Below are 19,009 nucleotides of genomic sequence, written 5' to 3'. Positions count from 1 at the left end.
TCTTCTCTTTTTTTTTTTTTAAGAATTGAGCTGAAATTAAAGGGTCTGTGTGCACTAAGAGGCTACTAACAGCATGCAAAACGTCATACTGAAATTTTTGAAACTTTTTATAAATACTATTATTAATACTTTTCATTTTTTGTCTGATGAAGAAACATGGTTAGAAATGTTCTTCTATGCACACGCCTGAAACTTTTCTCAATGTTCTATATACGTTGACCTTTCTTCTGAAGCAAAAAAAAAAAAGTAATAGTGGCTGCAACCATTGATATTTATAAAACATGTGCATAAAAAGTACTCAAATTTCAACTGTTTTCTGCAAAGAAAAAGTGTCGAAGAGGCAAAAGTAATTCCGGAAAATCATTTTATTTGGTTCAGGCAGTTCTATTGGTGTTCATAAACCACTCATAGAAAAACTGCGTACACACATACTTGCACGAATACAGAAAAAACGTTCAAATGTTCCTTTTGTCAGCAAGAGAGATATCGCAGTTCAAAGATTTACCTTTAGTCAAGCGGGCCTAAAACGCCACTGGTGCGTATAGTTTCCATCCTTGTTCTCTTTGGATTGCCCTGTAAAATCGATTTATTTTATTTTCCTTCACTGTCCTTCTCTGCTTGCTTTCAATACAGCTTGAAGGTCGGTCTTTCTTATTCGGTTTTGGTCTCTGCGGCTCAGCTTGGTATCGCAAAGCATACCTGGTATGACAACGAGAGCTTCAAAGACTCTTTTTCTAGCATTGTTACTACCATCTAGTAATTTATTGCAAAATATGCGCTCCAAAAAACATTGTTTTTGGGCACCTACATCAAATACAGTTCTAGGATTCGTTGGTGTTTTAGGTCCACGATGGAGACACTTTCTGAGAAGCTCAGAGGCAGCATGTGCTTGAAAGGCAGGTTTGATGCATTTCATCATGGTTTCTGGAATCGTGTTCTTGTGTTGGTACACATCAGGGGTGCCTAAGGCAATGCCAGGGCACAGTCCCACAAAACTTGGAGTAGGCAGAGCTCCTATGGAGTAGGGGCTGTTTGGCGCCTTTAAAATACCACTAGTGCACATTTGAGGCCGCCACTTGGTGGAATCGTTTTTGATGAATGCTTGATTATTTTGGCATTATAAGGTTTAAAAATGGAAATTATCGTCGATTTTGCCCTCCATCCCCCCTTAAAAGGCCCCTGCAAGCTATAAGGTGAAAGCCATTGGTGCTGATTCTACTGTAGTGTTTATTTGCCAGAACCCCACCGATGTCACGTACAGTGCTTCTCTGTTCCGGATTCGAAGTGAGCAGCTCCACTCGGCGGCGATGGCTCGCGCTTGTTGCGGCGCTTGGTCGTCATAGCTGGCGGCAGGTGGCGTGCGCCGAGCGCCTTCCTGGAGAACATGTTCAAGGCAATCGCGTTGCGCCTCTACGTTGCTATGGAGGCGGCGTAAACACTACACAAGGAGAACAGATATGTTCCTCACGTGTCAGGCGTGGCGCAGTTGATTAAGTCGCTCGTCTGTTGATCGGAGAGGTAGGAGTTCGATTCTCGGCGGAGGATGACTTATTTTCTTAAAAGTTAAACCACCCCAACGATATCCCGCGGAATCTTGCGGGCGAATGTCGCGAGCGCACAAATCCTACTAACAGTGATGAACATATAAAGGGTTTAGCCTTAAAAGTAAACGTACTAGCCACGTCGGTGGCGGGAGCAGACTCGGGGACCAGCTACGTCCTCGGTCTTCAACGTTGGTCAGTGCTCTCCGGCTTCGACTGAGCTTGGTGGTCTTAAGCCTGCACCCTCGCTGTCATCCTCTGGTTGATGAAATATATCGGTTAGCATATGCGATGGGTGCTTTCATGACATTGGAGTGCTGTGCTTCCAAGCGAGGGCGCTGCATGCAGCAAAACTAGTGCGTTGCTTGGTGCTATTTGGTGATAACAGCTGTGGACAGATACGTTTCAATGCTCAAGGAGAAACCTTGCGCATTGAATTTTAACATAGCGCCCCTGTTGCTCGAAACGTCAAGTCGAAGTTTTTTTCGTCCTACAGAGAAATGAAGCTTTTGAACGATTTGAAGCACGCTTCTCATTGTCATTTTCTTCTGCGGCCACATCTTTCCGCCCCTTGATTGAGCATGGGTAATATTTCAACAATCACTGCTTTATAGTAACGGCTTGTGGTCAGGCCTTTTGATTCAGAAAAAAACCATGGGAAATATGTTTTTCTCAGTCATCGTACACACAAAAATTGCCTGCACTATGAACGCGACGCTTAATTTTCGGACAGCGCAACACCTTGCAAACACAGGAAGTAAGCACAAAACGTCAGAAGTTGTAGCGTGTTGGAATTTTCCGTTATTAATTGTCGACCTTCATAATAGCTGACGGGAGTGGAACCTTTTCTGCATTTCTGGAACCGCGTCTACAAGATTATGATGTCTGTTCTGAAATTCAAGGCTACCTGTCGACTTTTTTTATCATCCAGAGATTGAGAGCGTGGATGCAGACTTACGTTACATAGTTGGTGCTCGCAGCCGGAGAACACCGGCATGCGTCGGTGATCGCTGTGCTGCATTAAAGTTAACCGAGATGATGCTCTTGGCAGAAAGGCGGCGCGGCCACCGTTAGTGTTTCAATGAGTATCTCATCAGCGCTCGAAGCTATAGGCTTGTTGGTTTTCCATTGATTTGAGTGCCCTTAACGTGAAGCGCTTGTGTTTTCTTTGCTTCCTGCTGTCCCAGTTTCGTTCTAAAATCACTTCATTCCTCCTCATAAGTGTATTGTAGCCCTATGAAAGCTAGCTCTGCTCAGCCAATCAGGAGAGTATGTCAAATGTGTTCCTCAGCTGCCTTGTCGTCTGCTTGTTGTCTGCTCGCGGCACATCTGGATGGTAGAAATAAGTATAAAAAGATCAACTGCTTTAGCACATTAATGCGCGCTTGCGTACGCTGCACGCCAAAGCATTTTAGATTGATTGCGCTGTTTGTCACATTTGCACACCCAGTTTATTTATTTATTTATTTATTTATTTATTTATTTATTTATTTATTTATTTATTTATTTATTTTGGGATTTTAGCAGAATAGAGAAACAAATATCAAAGACAGAAAAACGTCAATGTAGAAACGAACAGTGGCAGGTTGAAGCAAAACATGTAACAAAACAGCATCCCAATTAAACACTACTGCCTAAGCAGGGAGCAAATGTGGCCAGTGATGGTTGCAAAACTTCATTGTCGCTAAGATCATTCCAGTCAGTTGCCGTTCTTGGAAAAAAGGAATACTTATAACAGGTATTACGTGGCTGAAATGGAGTTATCGTAAAAGCGTGTCTTTTCCTAGTTCCATATCCGATTGAGAAGATTATTTCGGAATGGTCGGTTTTTTGGTGCCCTTCAATTAATTGAAATAAGAACTTTAGCCGATTAAGACGATTTCTTTGACTGATGGCAAGTGAGCTCTAATTAATAAACCACTAACTGAAGTTCGCCCAAAAGCAGTCGTAAATAAACCTTACCCCCTTTCTCTGTACTTTTTCTACCTTATTATTATCAGATTACGTATGCAAGCCTAGAGGTGAGTATAAGTCTGACTTACTGGTGTCATCTGCTTTTAAAACGCTAGCTCTAAGGCTTCCATTCCTACTGGTAGGTGGCAGTTGACCAATGACTTGTCCGGGAACTGATTGGTCGCGATTTGTGCGACACCCAGTGACAGCACTGAAGAGACAAGTAATAAAGACGAATTCACTGAGATGCGAGAGGTACTACTTAAAGAGTGCCACCATGTTGGAAACACTTTTTAAAGTGAAAACCTTAATAGGCTCATGAGTTCACGCGTCCACGACAAGTGTCATACTTCTTCGCGAGACTCCGCGAGGTACCGCGAAATTGTGACGTCAATCGGCCATGATCGAACGTGATGTCATAAGCAGATGTGACGTCATCATCAAGTCAAGTATAATAACCGAAACTGACGTTATCATGACGTCATATCAAGTTATGACCGATGACATCACCAGGCGGCCGGTTTACGGATATACGAAGCCGACTTCACTGGGTGTCCGATCCAGGCGTCCGTGCTGCGCTTTTGATTTGGTGCATCCTCGAACTCCGTACCACACAGAATGCACAGGCAGAGGCAGCAAATGAGGAATCAGTGGCGTTTCAGACAAAGGCATTCGCCTCATCGCACTTTTGTGGTCCGAAGTGCCTTGAAACCATTTTTATCGTACGTAAGAAACGCGCGCCCTATAAACTCTGGAAATAACGTACGTAACACGAGCGCACGTTAAAGATCAATTTGAAATAACATTTGGTGCATGCGGACTTTAAAGAAAGGCTATCCCATATGACCACTTTATACGGGCACTACATTCCGCAGCGTCAGAATGGAGCCTCTGCACTCATCGCAGAATTGTTGGTGCACCTGTAAGGAGTGACTGAGAAGCTCGTACTCAAGCTACAGTGAGCATTATTTTTGCGTGCAGGTAGTACGATGAAGTACGCCGTGCGCATATGTAATCGGCTTATAAAACTGAACTAAACTGATCTGAACTGAGCTGAACGTTTCGACACATGCTACGGCATACGTGCTATTGAAGCTACGCGCGGTGCGCCGGAATAGCAGATGTCACTTCTCGTGCAATTGCTTCCTGCTGAGGTTATACTACATCCGATGCATGGCAACAGTATCTAAAATATCGGCGTAATGTACCGGTAGCCAAGAGGCAAGGAAGAGTAAGAATGCGATATCGAAGGGAGTGAATGTTATGCTGGGAGGGACAGAAAAACGGGCTTGGTTAATACGCAGATAGCGTGGCCAGTAGAGGTTCTCGCAGGGTTATAACTCTCACTGGCTCTGCTTTGCTGGCAATTATTATATATCCCTGTTTCCCGTGCAGGACATCCTTTACGGCCTGCGAGCTCGTGGGCACAAAATTGCGTTCTTTTACTGGTACGGAGAAGCCATCGCCATCATACGGAGCAACGACAGTCATATTTACAGCGCGTACGATTATCGAGCTGAACTCACCGGCGGCATGGACGGCGACTGATTGATCATGTTGCAGAGGACTACGCAACTTTTATCTTGGCCAGATGAACTAATCACCATGGCCATACTCATGTGCAGAAAATGCGAATGCCTACATCATTCATGAAGCATGCTTCATTAGCTTTTTGCGCGTATGACCACTGAATCATTCCACCCAGCGCGCATACGCGCCTGAACGGCATTCCTTGAGCAAAAATAAATATGAGAAGTTTAGCGTTACGACGAATGCTGTTAAATGATGTGAGCTTGCTACTGCAACGACGGCGATGGACATCCCCCGCTAAATAAATATGGGGGAATCTAGGCTAGAATGCAACTAATCAAATGTCGAGTACGTTTGCAGGCATTATGAGGTATAGGCTCGGGAAAAAAAAAAAAAAAAAGAATATCGGACGTGTAATTGGTACTACCAAAAATTAACCCTCACGCGATACAGGTCGATATGTACAGCCTTTGTCAAACACGTAAAGCCCGTAGGGTGTGCTTCTAGGCCTTTTAAGGGGCTCCTGGAAACATTCTTGGAATACCTACGCTCCATAAAGGCAAGGATGAGCCTTCCGGTCACTTTCGAGATTGCAATCGCTGGAGATACGCAACGAGCCCTGTTACAGGGCTTATACTCCGTTTCATACATCAGGTGCAACGCAGCGAAAGCTACGGAAGTAGTCCACAAGAAAAAAAATGGAGGCGTATCACTACACGCTCGTTTTGTGGTAGAGTGGTTCTTGCGGAAACGGACTGTATTCCGAGCATACAAGTTTGCAATAACTTGCTTCACGTGCTTAGACATCTTCGCAGTGCGGATCTTATAAAAAAAATGCGCACCGAAGAACCATTTTCTCAAAAAGAAATGCGCAGCGCGGAGGGAACAGCCAGCGCCATCTAGTGACACAGCTGGCAAGATTGCGGGGCAGCGAAAACGCGACACGAACGCAAACGACATAAAAACATACAAATTCACCGAATCCGGTCTTTTCTCCTTAAAAAAGGTGCTGTTTATGAAGTTGATGGCAAATGTAAGACGTATTAAGCTTGCAGACAAAACTATTATTTGCTTTCGTCAAGAGTAGGCACTATTTTTCATCGCGGATGCGGAGAGCGCAAACAAGAGCTGTAGCATTGGCAGTGTTGCACTTGATGTATGAAACGGAGTATAGGAGCAAGCCCCTTGGGCTTTACGTTTTTGACAATGACTATCTTAAAGGGCAACTCCGGTGGGTTTTTATCATTTTGTGTTTTTAGTTGAATTACATTCTTCGGCATGTCCTGACTCCAACACAAAAAAAAACCGTTTTTCGAAATTCGAATTAGAAGTATTTAAAAAAAAAAGAAAACAGCAAATCGAAACCGAAACTGCTTTCACGGCACGTACGTGCGTTGGATGGTGAAAATAAAGTATGGAAATCATGATGCACTGCCTAAAATGTCTGGGGTAGTTCAATATAAGCCTCACAATTTCATAATCAGGAGGGAATTGGACAGTAACGCCGGTATACTGTTTGTGACGTCAGAATCTCAGTGTTGCCCGCAGAAATACTTTCAACTTAAGCCATGAAAACGGCATATTTTAAAGCCGTGTTGCGCGCGAACGGATTATCGTACGGCGCCCAAATTTTGTAGAATGCGTCAGGACGGAGAGGAGAACCTATGGTAAAATTTTTACTAGAATATTCGAATGTCAAAAAACTTCCGGAGTTGCCTTCTAAGGGTGGGTCTCACTTGGGGTAGGACGCAGTAGGCGCGATGACGTAGGTGGGCAAAAGTTCCCGGATGGCATCTGAGTATGAAAGTCCGGAGGTTGGTTTAATGTGACGCTTGAATGCAAATCGTTACTGAAAAGTTCAACTGTATATGTTCCTGACGAGCTATAGCTAGGTTTCCAGGTGCCCTGGATCGGGAATTGAAGGTGTGCTGTCGATATTTTGGAGATTTTTTTTTGCAACATGTACGCTTTCTAACTATACTTTCTAAATCGTTCTATGTGTAGTTAAAGCCATTGCCTAAACAAGCTACCGAAAGCCTCATGATAATTCGTTTATAAAGATGTAAGTAATGTTGTTTGTTTCTAACAGCTGACGAAGCTTAACTGTGAACTTACCCGTTCCAAATGTTGACACTGCTACCACAGCGTGGAAAGGGCATAGCGAGTAGCCCCGGCTAATGAACATTTATGCTCCTTTTTAGCTCACGAAAGATGTCTTTGGTAGCTGTTCTTGGAATTGATCGATGTGTTTTAGGCGGATTAAATGTCGAAGTTTGTGAACTCATTCAGCTTAGTGCAGCAGCTCGTCTGCAGCAATTCATAGCATGCTACTATAGGAATTTTCGTTGTGTTTTTCCTACCCTTAAATTTGATTTATACTTTAAATTTGGTGTGTGGTAAATATCCGGGTCATATCAAGTGCCCTTTCATACAAGAACGGCTTTTCTGCCTTCTTTTCTGGCGCAGGTTTGGGATTTATTGTTCCCGGCAATCAGGAACGCCTCAAATACCCTGCCACATGCAGCCAGTTGTAGCGTTTTCTCCTCCCGGGTGTTCGTCTTAGCGCCGCTAATTAGGTGTCACTTTAGGGATCATAATAAAGGGACTAACGTAGCAGTAATCTGGACAAAAATTACCCATTGTTAGAAGCTCTACCTTAAGGGGCAAGCTGTAGGCCGGCTCATTTTTGGCAAGACTATAAGCATGAGTGCATCGTTGAGCAATGAGCGCATACCCACTCACCGATGAGCTCAGCGATTAACTCTGAGAGTGCGCCTCGTTAGCATTTAAGAGTCACGCATAGCGGTCGTCCACAGCAGCGCGTCAGTGGGAAGGCGGGCCAGGAGGGAGATTATTTGGGCGCACGGAAAAAAACTGACGTCCATAATCTTGCCAGCCAGCTGTGCCGCTAATTTTTGGGTCTGGGATGAAGACACAGTTTTATGCGCGCTTGGGCACGAAAGATCTGCAGGAAGAGTTCCCGCAGAAGTACGCTGTTATAGGAAGAAGCCTTTTCTCTATCCTGGACTGTCGTGCGACGTATGCTATTTGCAGGCTTGTGGTCACCAATCTCTTTCGATGTGAGGAGCTGCTGAGGTTGCTGAGGTCAATACGGCTCCATTTCGGTAGCGCAGTGGATGAGCGTCTCCTTAAGATCGTCATAAGATCAGTCGTTCAAAAAGAAAAACAGTCAAAAGACGAAGAACAAAGAAGACGAGGCACACACATATTTGTCCTTCGTCTTCTGACTGGGGTTTTTTTACAAGAACATGTAGCAACTGACCCAAATTTCAACTCTGTTGCAAGATCAGTCGGCAGGAGGGGGGGGGGGGGGGGGGAAGCGAAGGACAACGTGAAAAACTTCTGCATTAGTAGGCATGAACACGCCAACTATGTGGTCGAACATTGTCAACCATGAACTATCACACTGGTGACATAACAGTGAAACGATGGTAATGAGCCACCGTTCTGACCCTGCTCGAGGACCAGAATTCGAGTAGATTGAAGGCGGCGGCATCAGACGCCCCGTGTGGCGGCGGAGGGGGTAACGAAGGCAATACACGAGCGCAGTATCTAATCCTCCTGCGCCTGTGCACACGCGACGCCTTCGAGTCGCCGCACAGTTTACGCTGACGGAAGATAGTGATGAGCTTGGCGGCGGTCGACGGCTGTCGGCTAGCATCGTTTGCAGAGGTCACGAGTAGAAAACATTCGACGGGGAATTTCGGCGCACATGTTTCCATGCGTTTGGAGCATGGTGTAACGGTGGACCCGTCGGTGTTTTGCCACCCCCGCCAACAAGTGCGCTTCCATTGCGCGGTTGTGGTTTAGCAATAGGGTTGCCATGAATTTTGCACAGCAAAGTAAAGTGAAGCGTTGCGGCAAATGCGGCTTCTATACTTCGAAAATGTCAACGAGGGAACGTCTTTAAACCAGCAGTCCGTGAAGTTTGCATCTGACTAGGACCGAAACGAAGACCAAAAGCGGAAGAACGCGGGGTAGGCATTTGAGTATACAGAGACACCAAAACGAGCCTTTGAGGCACCTGACGGTCAGCCATTTGTGAAACGCCAAAACTGCCCTGCCACTCCAGACCTCTTGGCTGCTGATGCCAATGTGCTTTCCCTGGTTAATGCGCTAATTAAGCTTTAGCTGTACAAATATTTTTCGCACTTGTTTGGGCTTTTCAAAGCATTTTTGCGAATGTGTCGCACGTTATATAGCATGAGTAGATGGGTGTAGCACGCTACTGTTGAATATTGTGGGTGCTGTCTTCGCGGTCTTCACGGCACGACATCTGGGCCATCCCACTGACTCCGGGGGAGGGACGTATACGGACTGGAATCGCCCATTCTGCCCCGGGGGTACGGCTGTGTGCGCGTGTGTTGTGTGTGTAGTCGGTGGGTGGCGCTCGAGAGGGACGCTCGTGCACGTGCTCCCTTCAAGTGGAAGAGGCACTCAGCGTTTACGGAGCAGTGCGGTGCATAGTTCATGGAGACGCTCTCCCACCAGTGTTGTAGTGAGTGCAGTTTGGAGAATTAAAGTTCATGTTGTTGTTGTTCTAAAAGTTCTCCCTAACGTCATGGAATAATGAACAGCTACCGCTGATGGCGGTTCTCGCGTGTCGGATGCAATGTCATCTCCTAGCAGTGCCGAAATCCCGGGAAGAGCCACGCACGTGTTTCCCCGTGTATGAGCTCCCCTTGCTCTCAATACCCTCTCACTCCACCTTTCTTGTCAGCAGTGGCAAGAGTAGGGGAACAGGGGTCAGCGCCCTATCCCCTCCCCATCCCCATAGCAGTTAATGGTTTAAGCGGGCGTCTTGGCGACGAGCTTGCACTAGTTATGAAGAGCAGCTCTTTGGCGTCCGTTCCTGCGTTTCGCGTCGTCGTCACAGTCACCGTCGGCGTTGTCCCTAGTAACCAGCTCCGCAGCCGGGGCAGCGCTCCCCCCCCCCCCCCCCTCCTTCATCTTCCTCCGTGGCGGCGACCACGCGTATTCTCCGATTGCTGCGCGCTGCGTGTACCCCCCCCCCCCCCTCTTCGTGCGTGGCGGCGCCGGTGTTCTCCGGCCGCCGAAGCGCCGACTCGCTATCCGCGGATCATGGTGCGTGCATCCCAAGCCGAAATGCAGAGCCACGTTGACTTGACTCGCTAGCGGCGTCAGCGGCATCAGTCAGTCGCTGCTATCTCTTCGCCGCGCAACGTTCCTATGGGCCCACGCACTGCCTCCCGCAACCGCCTGATAACTTAATTGCTCTCTTCATTTCTCCGACCATAAAACGTCCTTTATTTTATGACAATCATAAACTGTTACTGGAGTGTTCCTTGAAGGAATATGTGAGAAAAAAAAATCTGCAATTGTACATACATGTCTTGTTCGAAAATTTTGCCTTAATATATCGAAAAGGTGAAACAGCTGATGAGCTACGCTTAAATTTCGCATAAGGAAGTCACGTAATCGTCGGCAATTGTTTCTCTTCTTTTTTCGCTACTGGAGGTGGAGGGCGCTTGAGGGCGAGAGAAGTACGGGCTCGTGCCGCCGCGCGCGAGAGCGTCGCTCGCTGGCTGCCACAATATGTTCGGGGGAGGGGGGGCAACCGGTCGCTAACTGAGAAGGCGCTGCGAAAGGCAGGCCCAGGCTGGGCGGCTCGGTCCGGCGTGGCGCGGCACTGCGCTCGTGTTTCTGACAGATTTCGGAGTGTGCGGCTGCACTTCTGTGCTATTTTAAACGCTTTCTTTTATTTTGTATCAAGATCTTGTGTTGGGGCATCGTCGGCAGAGTAGCCCACAGTTGGTGAGTGCTGCGCAATGGGAAGAATTCGTGCCGAACTGCAATCCGGGCTACCGGACTTGTGCGGAGCGTGTTAGCTCCGTCAAGCAATGTTCGTTCAGATGATTGACCCCGTGCGATTCCTTTAGCAGATCGGACGTTAATGTTCATTGACCATGTCTGCGCCAAGCATTTTGCAGATGACGCAACATCTTAGGCATCTTACGTGGAGCTCGATGAAAGAGTGCTACATAACGCGGAATAGAGGCCTATGCTTTCTAGAGATGCAGTTCCTACCTTATTTCCGTGTAACAGTTCCAATATCTAATGCGGCCAGAGAGACCTAGAAAGCCACCTCGGAAGAGGAAACCTTCTGCATAAGCATTAAAACGACGTCGGCCGAAAGTCAACGACAACGGTGCAATGCAGCCTCTCCCAGCTGCAGCCTCTAAAAAAAAAAAAAAAAACAAAACAAAAAAAAAACAAATGGAGAAAGCACAAGCGCAGTAGTGACCTGCATCGGCGAGTGTTTTTTGTCGGAAAGTGTCGAAGCAGTGCTTAGCCAGGGACCAGAGTTTTGTCTTGAGCCTAAAGATGACGTTGTGCGGTTCCTATCCATTGTCAGAAATGTGGCGGCAGCATCCAACCCAGATGACCAGGACCGCTCTATTGCAGAAGGTGTGGATTGTTTGCAAAATAGGGACGCCCCGCTTGCCCCCAAGCTTCCCTTTAGATCCACGTACAGTTAATTACTTGAAAAGCAAAGATCTTTTCCTGTTGGTTGCGGACAAAGAGAGTGCTTTTGTTGTGGTGCCTGAAACTTTGTTCAAACAGAAAACCAACGAGGCAATAACTAAAAACTTCATTCATACGAATGTTTCGCTAGCTAAGGCGAAGAAAAAGATTATTGCTTAATGTAAAAAAAAAGAAAACAGGCTTATGCGTTGTCTCTTCTAGCTTCGTACGTCTATTTTTTGTGCGCTGGAAGATTGTCTCACAGTTGTACGGGGGCAGAATTTATGGTGTTCTTGACACCTACACCATTACTTTTTCATGTGAAAAGTGCAATGAAGAAGCAGTGGCTTAGTTGCTTCACTCCTATGTTAGCATGCGGATAGGGCAGCACTGCAGGCTTTTAACATGACCATGAAAAAGGAAGTTTAAGAAAAAAAGAAAATGGCTAAGCTTTGTTCCCCTTAGCCGCAAGTTTCATTAATATGTTCCTATAGACCGTTGTATCATGGGCGCTGCCATTTTGTGTATGTGGCGCCATCTAGCGGCCGAGTTGTGAACAACCGCCATGCTGGTATGTGGGATCCCATCCGCGGAACAGGCGACAAGTAGCGCAAATCGGCATTTTAGAGCTTTCGCATGCAAATTTTTGCTTTCTGACAGTAACTAGCTGAAAGAAGTTTCTTTTTCCGTAGCAGCGAAGCCATTCGGTCAGAAATGACAAAAAATTATGCTCCTGATCAGGTCGGCTGAAGGCTACAAGCCTGATTACAATTAGAGTGTAACTTTTATGTGGCATAGAGAGGCGGCGGGGCACTACTGGCCGCGACGGCAGTTTTCGATCTACTTTTTATTCTTAAATGATTTCTAGAGACGGCTTACCGTAACAATTTGAGGAAAGAAAGAAAGCGAGTGTAGCAGTTTCCTGTCACGTTTAGGAGCAATGCTAATCGCGCTACATTTGTTGGGTCAACCGATCATTCATATACTCTTTACTGCTTGAACGGCTACTGCTGAAGTTCCCACACCTTCACTGGGGTTCTATTCTTAAGTATCCATTATTCATTTCTGATCCATTTACTCTACCCTGTCTACTTTTGTTGGATGGCAATCAGGCAGGGTGTTCAAGCGTCCACTACGAGGCAATCGGATTTGAGCATTGCCTTGTTGTGCCTGGCCAAAGCCGCCCAGAAATTCAGCCGGACGCCAAACTTCTTCGGCGAACGCCTCCTTCACAAACTCTGGATACTTCTCTGCAAAGCACCAGTGCACTGGAGGCGAGCCGTGCCAAAGGGAGAGAAGCGACGTGTTTCAACATGAGCTGAGTGTCCAGACAGCACGGCGCCGTGGCCCTGACGGTGAACCCCCTTCTTGCCCCGCGGCATATTTGAAGCGAGAGCGCAGCAAGCTCTCCCATTGGCCCTGTGAAAGTGCTGCCATCGGATTGGACCATTTTGAGCGTCAACGGTTTCTCGGTTACGGAGACTCAAGTGCTTCCGTTCGAGACTCCGAGTGTGAGTTCGTCACTAGCGTCCATCGGGAGCAGTTCGCCTCCTGACAGTGCGGACGCGGCGGAATCTCCCCGGCCGTCGATGCGCGAGAACAGTCGCGTATGGATATGTTAGCTTTCGGCCCCAGAGCCGAACTCGTTGTGTAAATGCCTGTACATAGTGTATAAAGCCTTTTCTTCATCTCACCAACGCCGACTCGGATTCATCGCTACCGCCCAGGGAGCTGACAGCCCTCGTTCACGAAACGGGTGACGAGCGCTGCATTACCAACTCCTTGACACAACCCTGTTGACGGTGGGCTACTGTGTGATAACCCCACCGGCACAACATTGGTGGCAGCTGCGGGATCCACTGGCACAACATTGGATGGCAGCTGCGGGATCCACTGGCACAACAGCCTACATCACTCAACCACCTGTTTGCAGGTATGTGCGGGGAGTGGCGATGACTTGTTAACGGCGGGAGCTGCTATCCTGCAATTTCTCTGACTGGGCATTAGTTGCGTTTGTGTGACGCTGCCGCCATGCTGAAATCCAAATACAAGATAAAATGGACAACTGATACCTATGGAATAGAGACCTTAAATTATGTCCCATAATGACCTCATCGAAAGTTGCTTTTATCAACAATTATACAGTCCATTTTTCGTCGCAAGGTTTGCTTACTGCGAGCAATTGCTGCTATTCCTATGATTATATTCCCATTTATTATCGGCATCAAAATCTTACGAGATGCGTGTTTTCAAAAAATATATTGTAGCGCTGTTTTATTAAATAAGTTGACGACCAATTTATTAGTATATCGTTGTCTTCAAGTGGGACAGGTTCTTTCATGCTTGCATTAACCTCAGGTGACTGAATCGAAATAGTTCTTTACCTGGCGGCATCTCGTAAATATTTGCCGCAAGGAATATCATCCGCTTGTTGCCCAAAGACTGCCGTTGTTGCACGGGTATTCAGTTTTTCCGTTCCCTACTCAACAAACACAGTGTTCGGAGCTCGCACGAAAGGCTGCCAAAGCGAAACAAATTCGGTTGGGACTTTAAATTCAGAAGCTGCTCGTCTTCGCCCAATTGAGTGAGTTGCAAGTGGAACAGTGTAGAGCGACACATGCGCATAGCACCGCTGTTAATCTTTTATCTTTTGTTAATCATTTGATTGCTACTTTTTTGTTAATGCGAACAACTGAGTAAAAAAAAAAGATTGTGCTAACCACGGCAGCTCTTATCAGCTAAAATGTGGCCGGCGGAAACGAAATGATCCGGGAAATGAAGGAAAGAAAGGGGCGAAAGAAGAAAGAACAGGGAAAAAAACACATCGCTCACATCAGCTAATCGGCTTAGATACAAATTTGCGGCTCTTCAAGACACTCTGTGTGCAAAAGACTGCAACGTATGCCCTTTATCCGTAGAATGCTCTGCTATCCCCGCGTCCCCACATACCAGAGAGCAGGAGCCGCGCAGCGCGTTCCAGTTCGAGGCTATTTTCCTCCTCGCCGCGAAAACAGTCTATATGCCACAGTGTTTGCGACTTTCGCTGTTTACGTTCAATAGAAAACTGCTATAACCGCGCAGTGACACTGTACATCTTGAACATATCACCCAGTTACTGCATTTTTTTGTTTGCACTGGGCATATGGTGTGTAATAAAGCTCTGAAATTTTTCATTCTGTTTTTTTTTAATTGTAGGAGTGCATGACACTCTAACGTTGTGGGATGGTGATTTCCTTATATTTTATTACCTCATTGTGAGTTTCGAGACCATACTTGGCTGAACGCTGACCCCTGCGCACTTGAGTCCTTCAAGAGCCATTTAGCTTCCAGTGGGAAGGAGCTTATTGAAAATTTTTCCTGTTCTATGATAATTTGCATCGGAATAAATGTGCTGTTTTCGCAGTCTTTCGTGTTGGGTTATGACCCATGATCCGACGTGCTCTTTCATTCCGACTGACACATTTGCCGTGTGAGAAAGGTTTTCCCGTAAATAGCCGCGCTATACTAGTGCGCTAAATCTTGAAAATTAGCCCATTGAGAGTAACATTGTTTGAATGGTCTTCATATAGAGTAAAAAAGCAACGATAAACGCGAGGACAAATATTTCCGGTGCAATAATTTTCTGCCATGTGAGCGGAAGGAGGGTGGCACAAGTAACCCCTCTTGTATTTATTATGTTTTGATCTATGATTAGATAGAATGAAGCATGAATTGAGTGAGGGACCGAAACGTGAATGGGCTTCGAGCGCTGCTCGACCGTGGCCATATTATTAACAATTTTAAACAAGATAATTTAATTCAAACAAAGTTTTAAGACTGGCACTCTTCTGTCTGGCACACTTCTGATCTTAATTTCAAGCAACGAATTTCCTTAGCGTTTTCAGCCCAATTCAGGCCGCCGAAAGGAAAGAAAAATCGAGCTTGGGCAATGGAATCTCAAGGCGCCATCACCGCTCAACCCGCCCCGCTGACATCGGCGTCATCTGTTGGCTTACAGCCGAACTGCAAGGCGCGCCTCGCCGCAGCGGAACATAAGAGAGGTTTAGCTTACCGCGATCCGCGCCTTCCAATGCGCATGCCCAGGTCCCCTTAACGCCGATAGATGGCGCCACATACTTGATGTCGGCCGTGATGTCGGCACATAGACCTGCCGCTTCGGGACCAATCAGCTTGTGCGCCCTGCCCATGCGCGGTAGAGTGTCACGGTGGCGGATCGCGGATCACGGTAAGCTAAATCTCTCTGGACGCTCCCGGGAGCGCACTGTCAACACCTAAGTATTCTTGCACAGTGCTCTGGACCGAGGCGATTGGGTTCAGCGAAAACGGAGAAAGTATCCTTTCTTCCCCATTCTTTCCTCGAGCGTTGGTGTGAGGACGCAGTAAATGATTGCGGAGGAATCTTTATAGAACTCATATTACGCAGCGTGTTCACACATTGGCAGCTAGACCCTGAGTACCTGCTTATCGGTACTTGATGGTGTAAGCTGCGATGCCGAGCATTGGTTCTCCGCAGGCTTGTGTACAGGTGAGTGCCGCTCTACGGTTTCAGTGCGAAATTAAGTTGCAACAGTGCATGGCGGTGCTTTAGCAGCCGACAAGTGTTCATTCAAATTGGCCTGCCTAGTGTTTGGGAGCACAATAAACGCATGCGTCGAAATGCGACAGAGATTTGTAAGTACCGAAAGCGTCCCTCAACGGATGTGAAATTTGAACAGCGATGAGAAATAACACTGTTGGGGATGAAATAAACTTTTTTTTTTTTCATTTACATGCCGCGATAAGAAGAGAAAGGGCAATAGGCTTCATATTTTTACTTCATATTTTATGTGCTGTTATCTGAATAATCTGAAAGTGATCTAATTACTCTCTCCGCATTTAACGTCATGCATAGTAGCAATATACACCTAATTTTTTTTAATTTAAAAACTATAGGCTCGATCTTTACTCCGTACCTCTTAATTTTTGTCTGCTTCAAAATGGTGCACCTTATCTCCCAACGTTACTAGAAGCTACACACGGCCACCCCCCCCCCCTCTCCTCTTTCCCAACCTAAAAAGGGTGGGGAGGGGGATCGTCGAGAGGGGTTGTCGGCAGTGGGAGAGGGACAAGGGATTCAGAAAGTGGGGACTCCAAGGTGGGGAGTTAGCGCCTTTGCAATACCGCATGGTAATAGCGGCCTGGGTTTCGACACTTTCTTGTTTCGTGCACACCCCGCGTAGATTGCCTCTGTTTTATCGTATCTTGAAACTGCTAGGAATGTTCTCTTGAACCGGTTTCATGAGGTTCTTTCTTCTTTTTTTTTTTTTTCCCGCCGCGTATAGAAAGCGCGCTTTATCTGGGTAAGAATGGACTGCGGTGTTTTTTGTTGTTTGTTTAGGCGAGGTGGTTGACTTCATAGCTAAATCGACACTTTCAGTGCGCCTGTAAAATATGGCGTTCCTATTATCATTTTGTTGTGAATATGTCGTTTTTCTTTTTAAAATACCAACGCCTATCCGTCCGATGCCGCAATTCAATGCACATAGTGCCACATGCAGCATGTAACGAACTCTTGCAGGGTGCGCTGGTGCATATCCCAGGAGGTGTAGATTACTCTCTTGCGAGGCAGAATCGCCGCCTAAATTTGCATTTATGCAGATTTCAATTCATTCCAACAAGCATTTTGCGATTCGTGTGACGAAGTTGAATCACTAGAGAATTTGATACTCTCTTTCCGGAGGTGGTTCGGACTGCAGAGGAGGACTTAATTGAGGTTCTCTACAAAAGTATAGGCGTAATCTGTCAAAATTAACTCGGTTTTTTCCATCGGTGGGAGCGCCGGAGGTCATGTGTTAAATCTTATTTTGCGAGTACCTTCCCGACTCCTCATATTTGGCGCCCATGTTCTCAAACTTGGCCATTTTGCTGGGTAGCCAAGGCGTGAATGTGAGACTCGACCTGTTTGTCAATTTTCGCTATATGACTACTGTTTTTTGTGGCATTGTGTTTTCCAGCTGTTTTGCAGGCTTTCGCGGGACTGTCACAGATGATGAGACGGCGGCTTGTATTGGGTTGAGCAGACGCGCTAAGGGATTTTTTATTAGTTGCCGAGAAGTCTGCGGGAAGGGTGGACATCCACTCGCCCACTTTATTAACCCAGATATAGGTGCACGTGAGCCTGGAGGGAACGAAATTTGTCCCAATCCGTGATGAGGATCGGCGACCTTTTCGCCAGTACGGGATGGAGCTGAAGGTGGTCGCGAGGAGATAGCGGCCGTTACCAAAGGTGCCGTTGGCGTTGACCCACCAGTGCTGAGCCACAGACGTATCTGAACGCATTGCAATCTCTTCACGAAATTACCTCCGAGGTTTACCAACAACCAATATTCCACGCGGGTAATTTCAATTTGCCAGGTTTGGATTGGTGCAGTGGCAACGTGTACATGTCTCAGATTACACGCCTTTTCTCTAACATCAGTTTGATATAAATTTTGTTAACACAGTTTGTACATAAAAACAACGAGCCACCCGGTAAAGAATGATGTGTTGACAAAGAAACATGTGTTTCGTTAGTGTTTATCGTGTACTACAGAACCTGTTGAGGTACATTGGCATCTGAGATTGATTACGAGGCCAAACTGACTACATATTTGTATTCTCGGACGGCGTTCGGCACTGCGTCGCACCAAACCTGCAATATATGCAATGCAAATGGCAAGCTACTCTATCTTCGAGAATCTAACTAGAGGCGTGAAATTCTCACTAGAACGAGGTCGTGAGTATATATGACGAAGATGTGGACCTTTTGGATTGAGTCGCCATGAAATCGACTGCGAGATGGAGCAAAAACAAACAAAAATACGCTTATAAAAGACAAAAAAAAATGCTGTGGTTTAGCTTGTGGTTAAATCTGGAGTTACGCGAAAGCAATCTGCATAGGCATGCTTAGGTTCGGCTTGAAAGTAAAAACATGGATTTTGCGCATAATAGTTTGCTCTGTGGTTTCTGCTTTATTTATGCCATAGAGGAATCGCTTAACGTATGAGTACCCCTTGCTTCTGGTCGTTGACCATTTTCATTCGGGTGTAGAAGACTTCTAGTGGTATGACATCGTCTCTACATCGAACTCCGGGGCACACCGCCGTCACAACGTTCGAACGAGCCTTCTGTCCTATCAATTAGCTTTTGTCGTTCGCCTCTACCAACAACTGAGTTATCTGTCTTCTTTTTTTTTCTTTTTCTTTTACGTCTTCTTCTTCCTCTTCTTCTTCTTCTCCTCCTCCTTCTCCTTCTTCTTCTTCCACGGTGCCACGGTAGCACGGTGCCTCTTCGTCTTTTCTTCTTTTCGTCTTTTGTAGCTTTCGCTACAAAACATTGTTCCAAGCACAATACAAAATATCTCTGTCTTTGCCTTGTGCCGTGTCGAAATTTCGCCCTGCCCCCTATTGCCATTGCATTGTTCGAGGCGGCACTTTGTAGCCACCAACTGTTTCTCCATC

At 46.4% G+C, this 19,009-nt stretch overlaps 1 protein-coding gene across 1 annotated transcript in view; it reads left to right on the top strand.

Annotated features, from left to right (window-relative positions):
• Positions 1–5,042, top strand: part of LOC146201945 (scoloptoxin SSD20-like) — a 45,289-nt gene extending 40,247 nt beyond the window's left edge. Inside the window, exon 3 of the mRNA XM_084587869.1 lies at positions 4,890–5,042. Coding sequence (XP_084443995.1) covers positions 4,890–5,042 — 153 coding nt within the window. The remainder of the gene's footprint in view (positions 1–4,889) is intronic.
• The last annotated feature ends 13,967 nt before the right edge of the window (positions 5,043–19,009 follow it).

Source organism: Amblyomma maculatum, chromosome 1 (assembly GCF_055883805.1).
Source record: "Amblyomma maculatum isolate TAMU_Amacu chromosome 1, ASM5588380v1, whole genome shotgun sequence".
Lineage (NCBI taxonomy): Eukaryota > Metazoa > Arthropoda > Arachnida > Ixodida > Ixodidae > Amblyomma > Amblyomma maculatum.
This window is presented reverse-complemented; position numbering and strand designations above follow the sequence as displayed.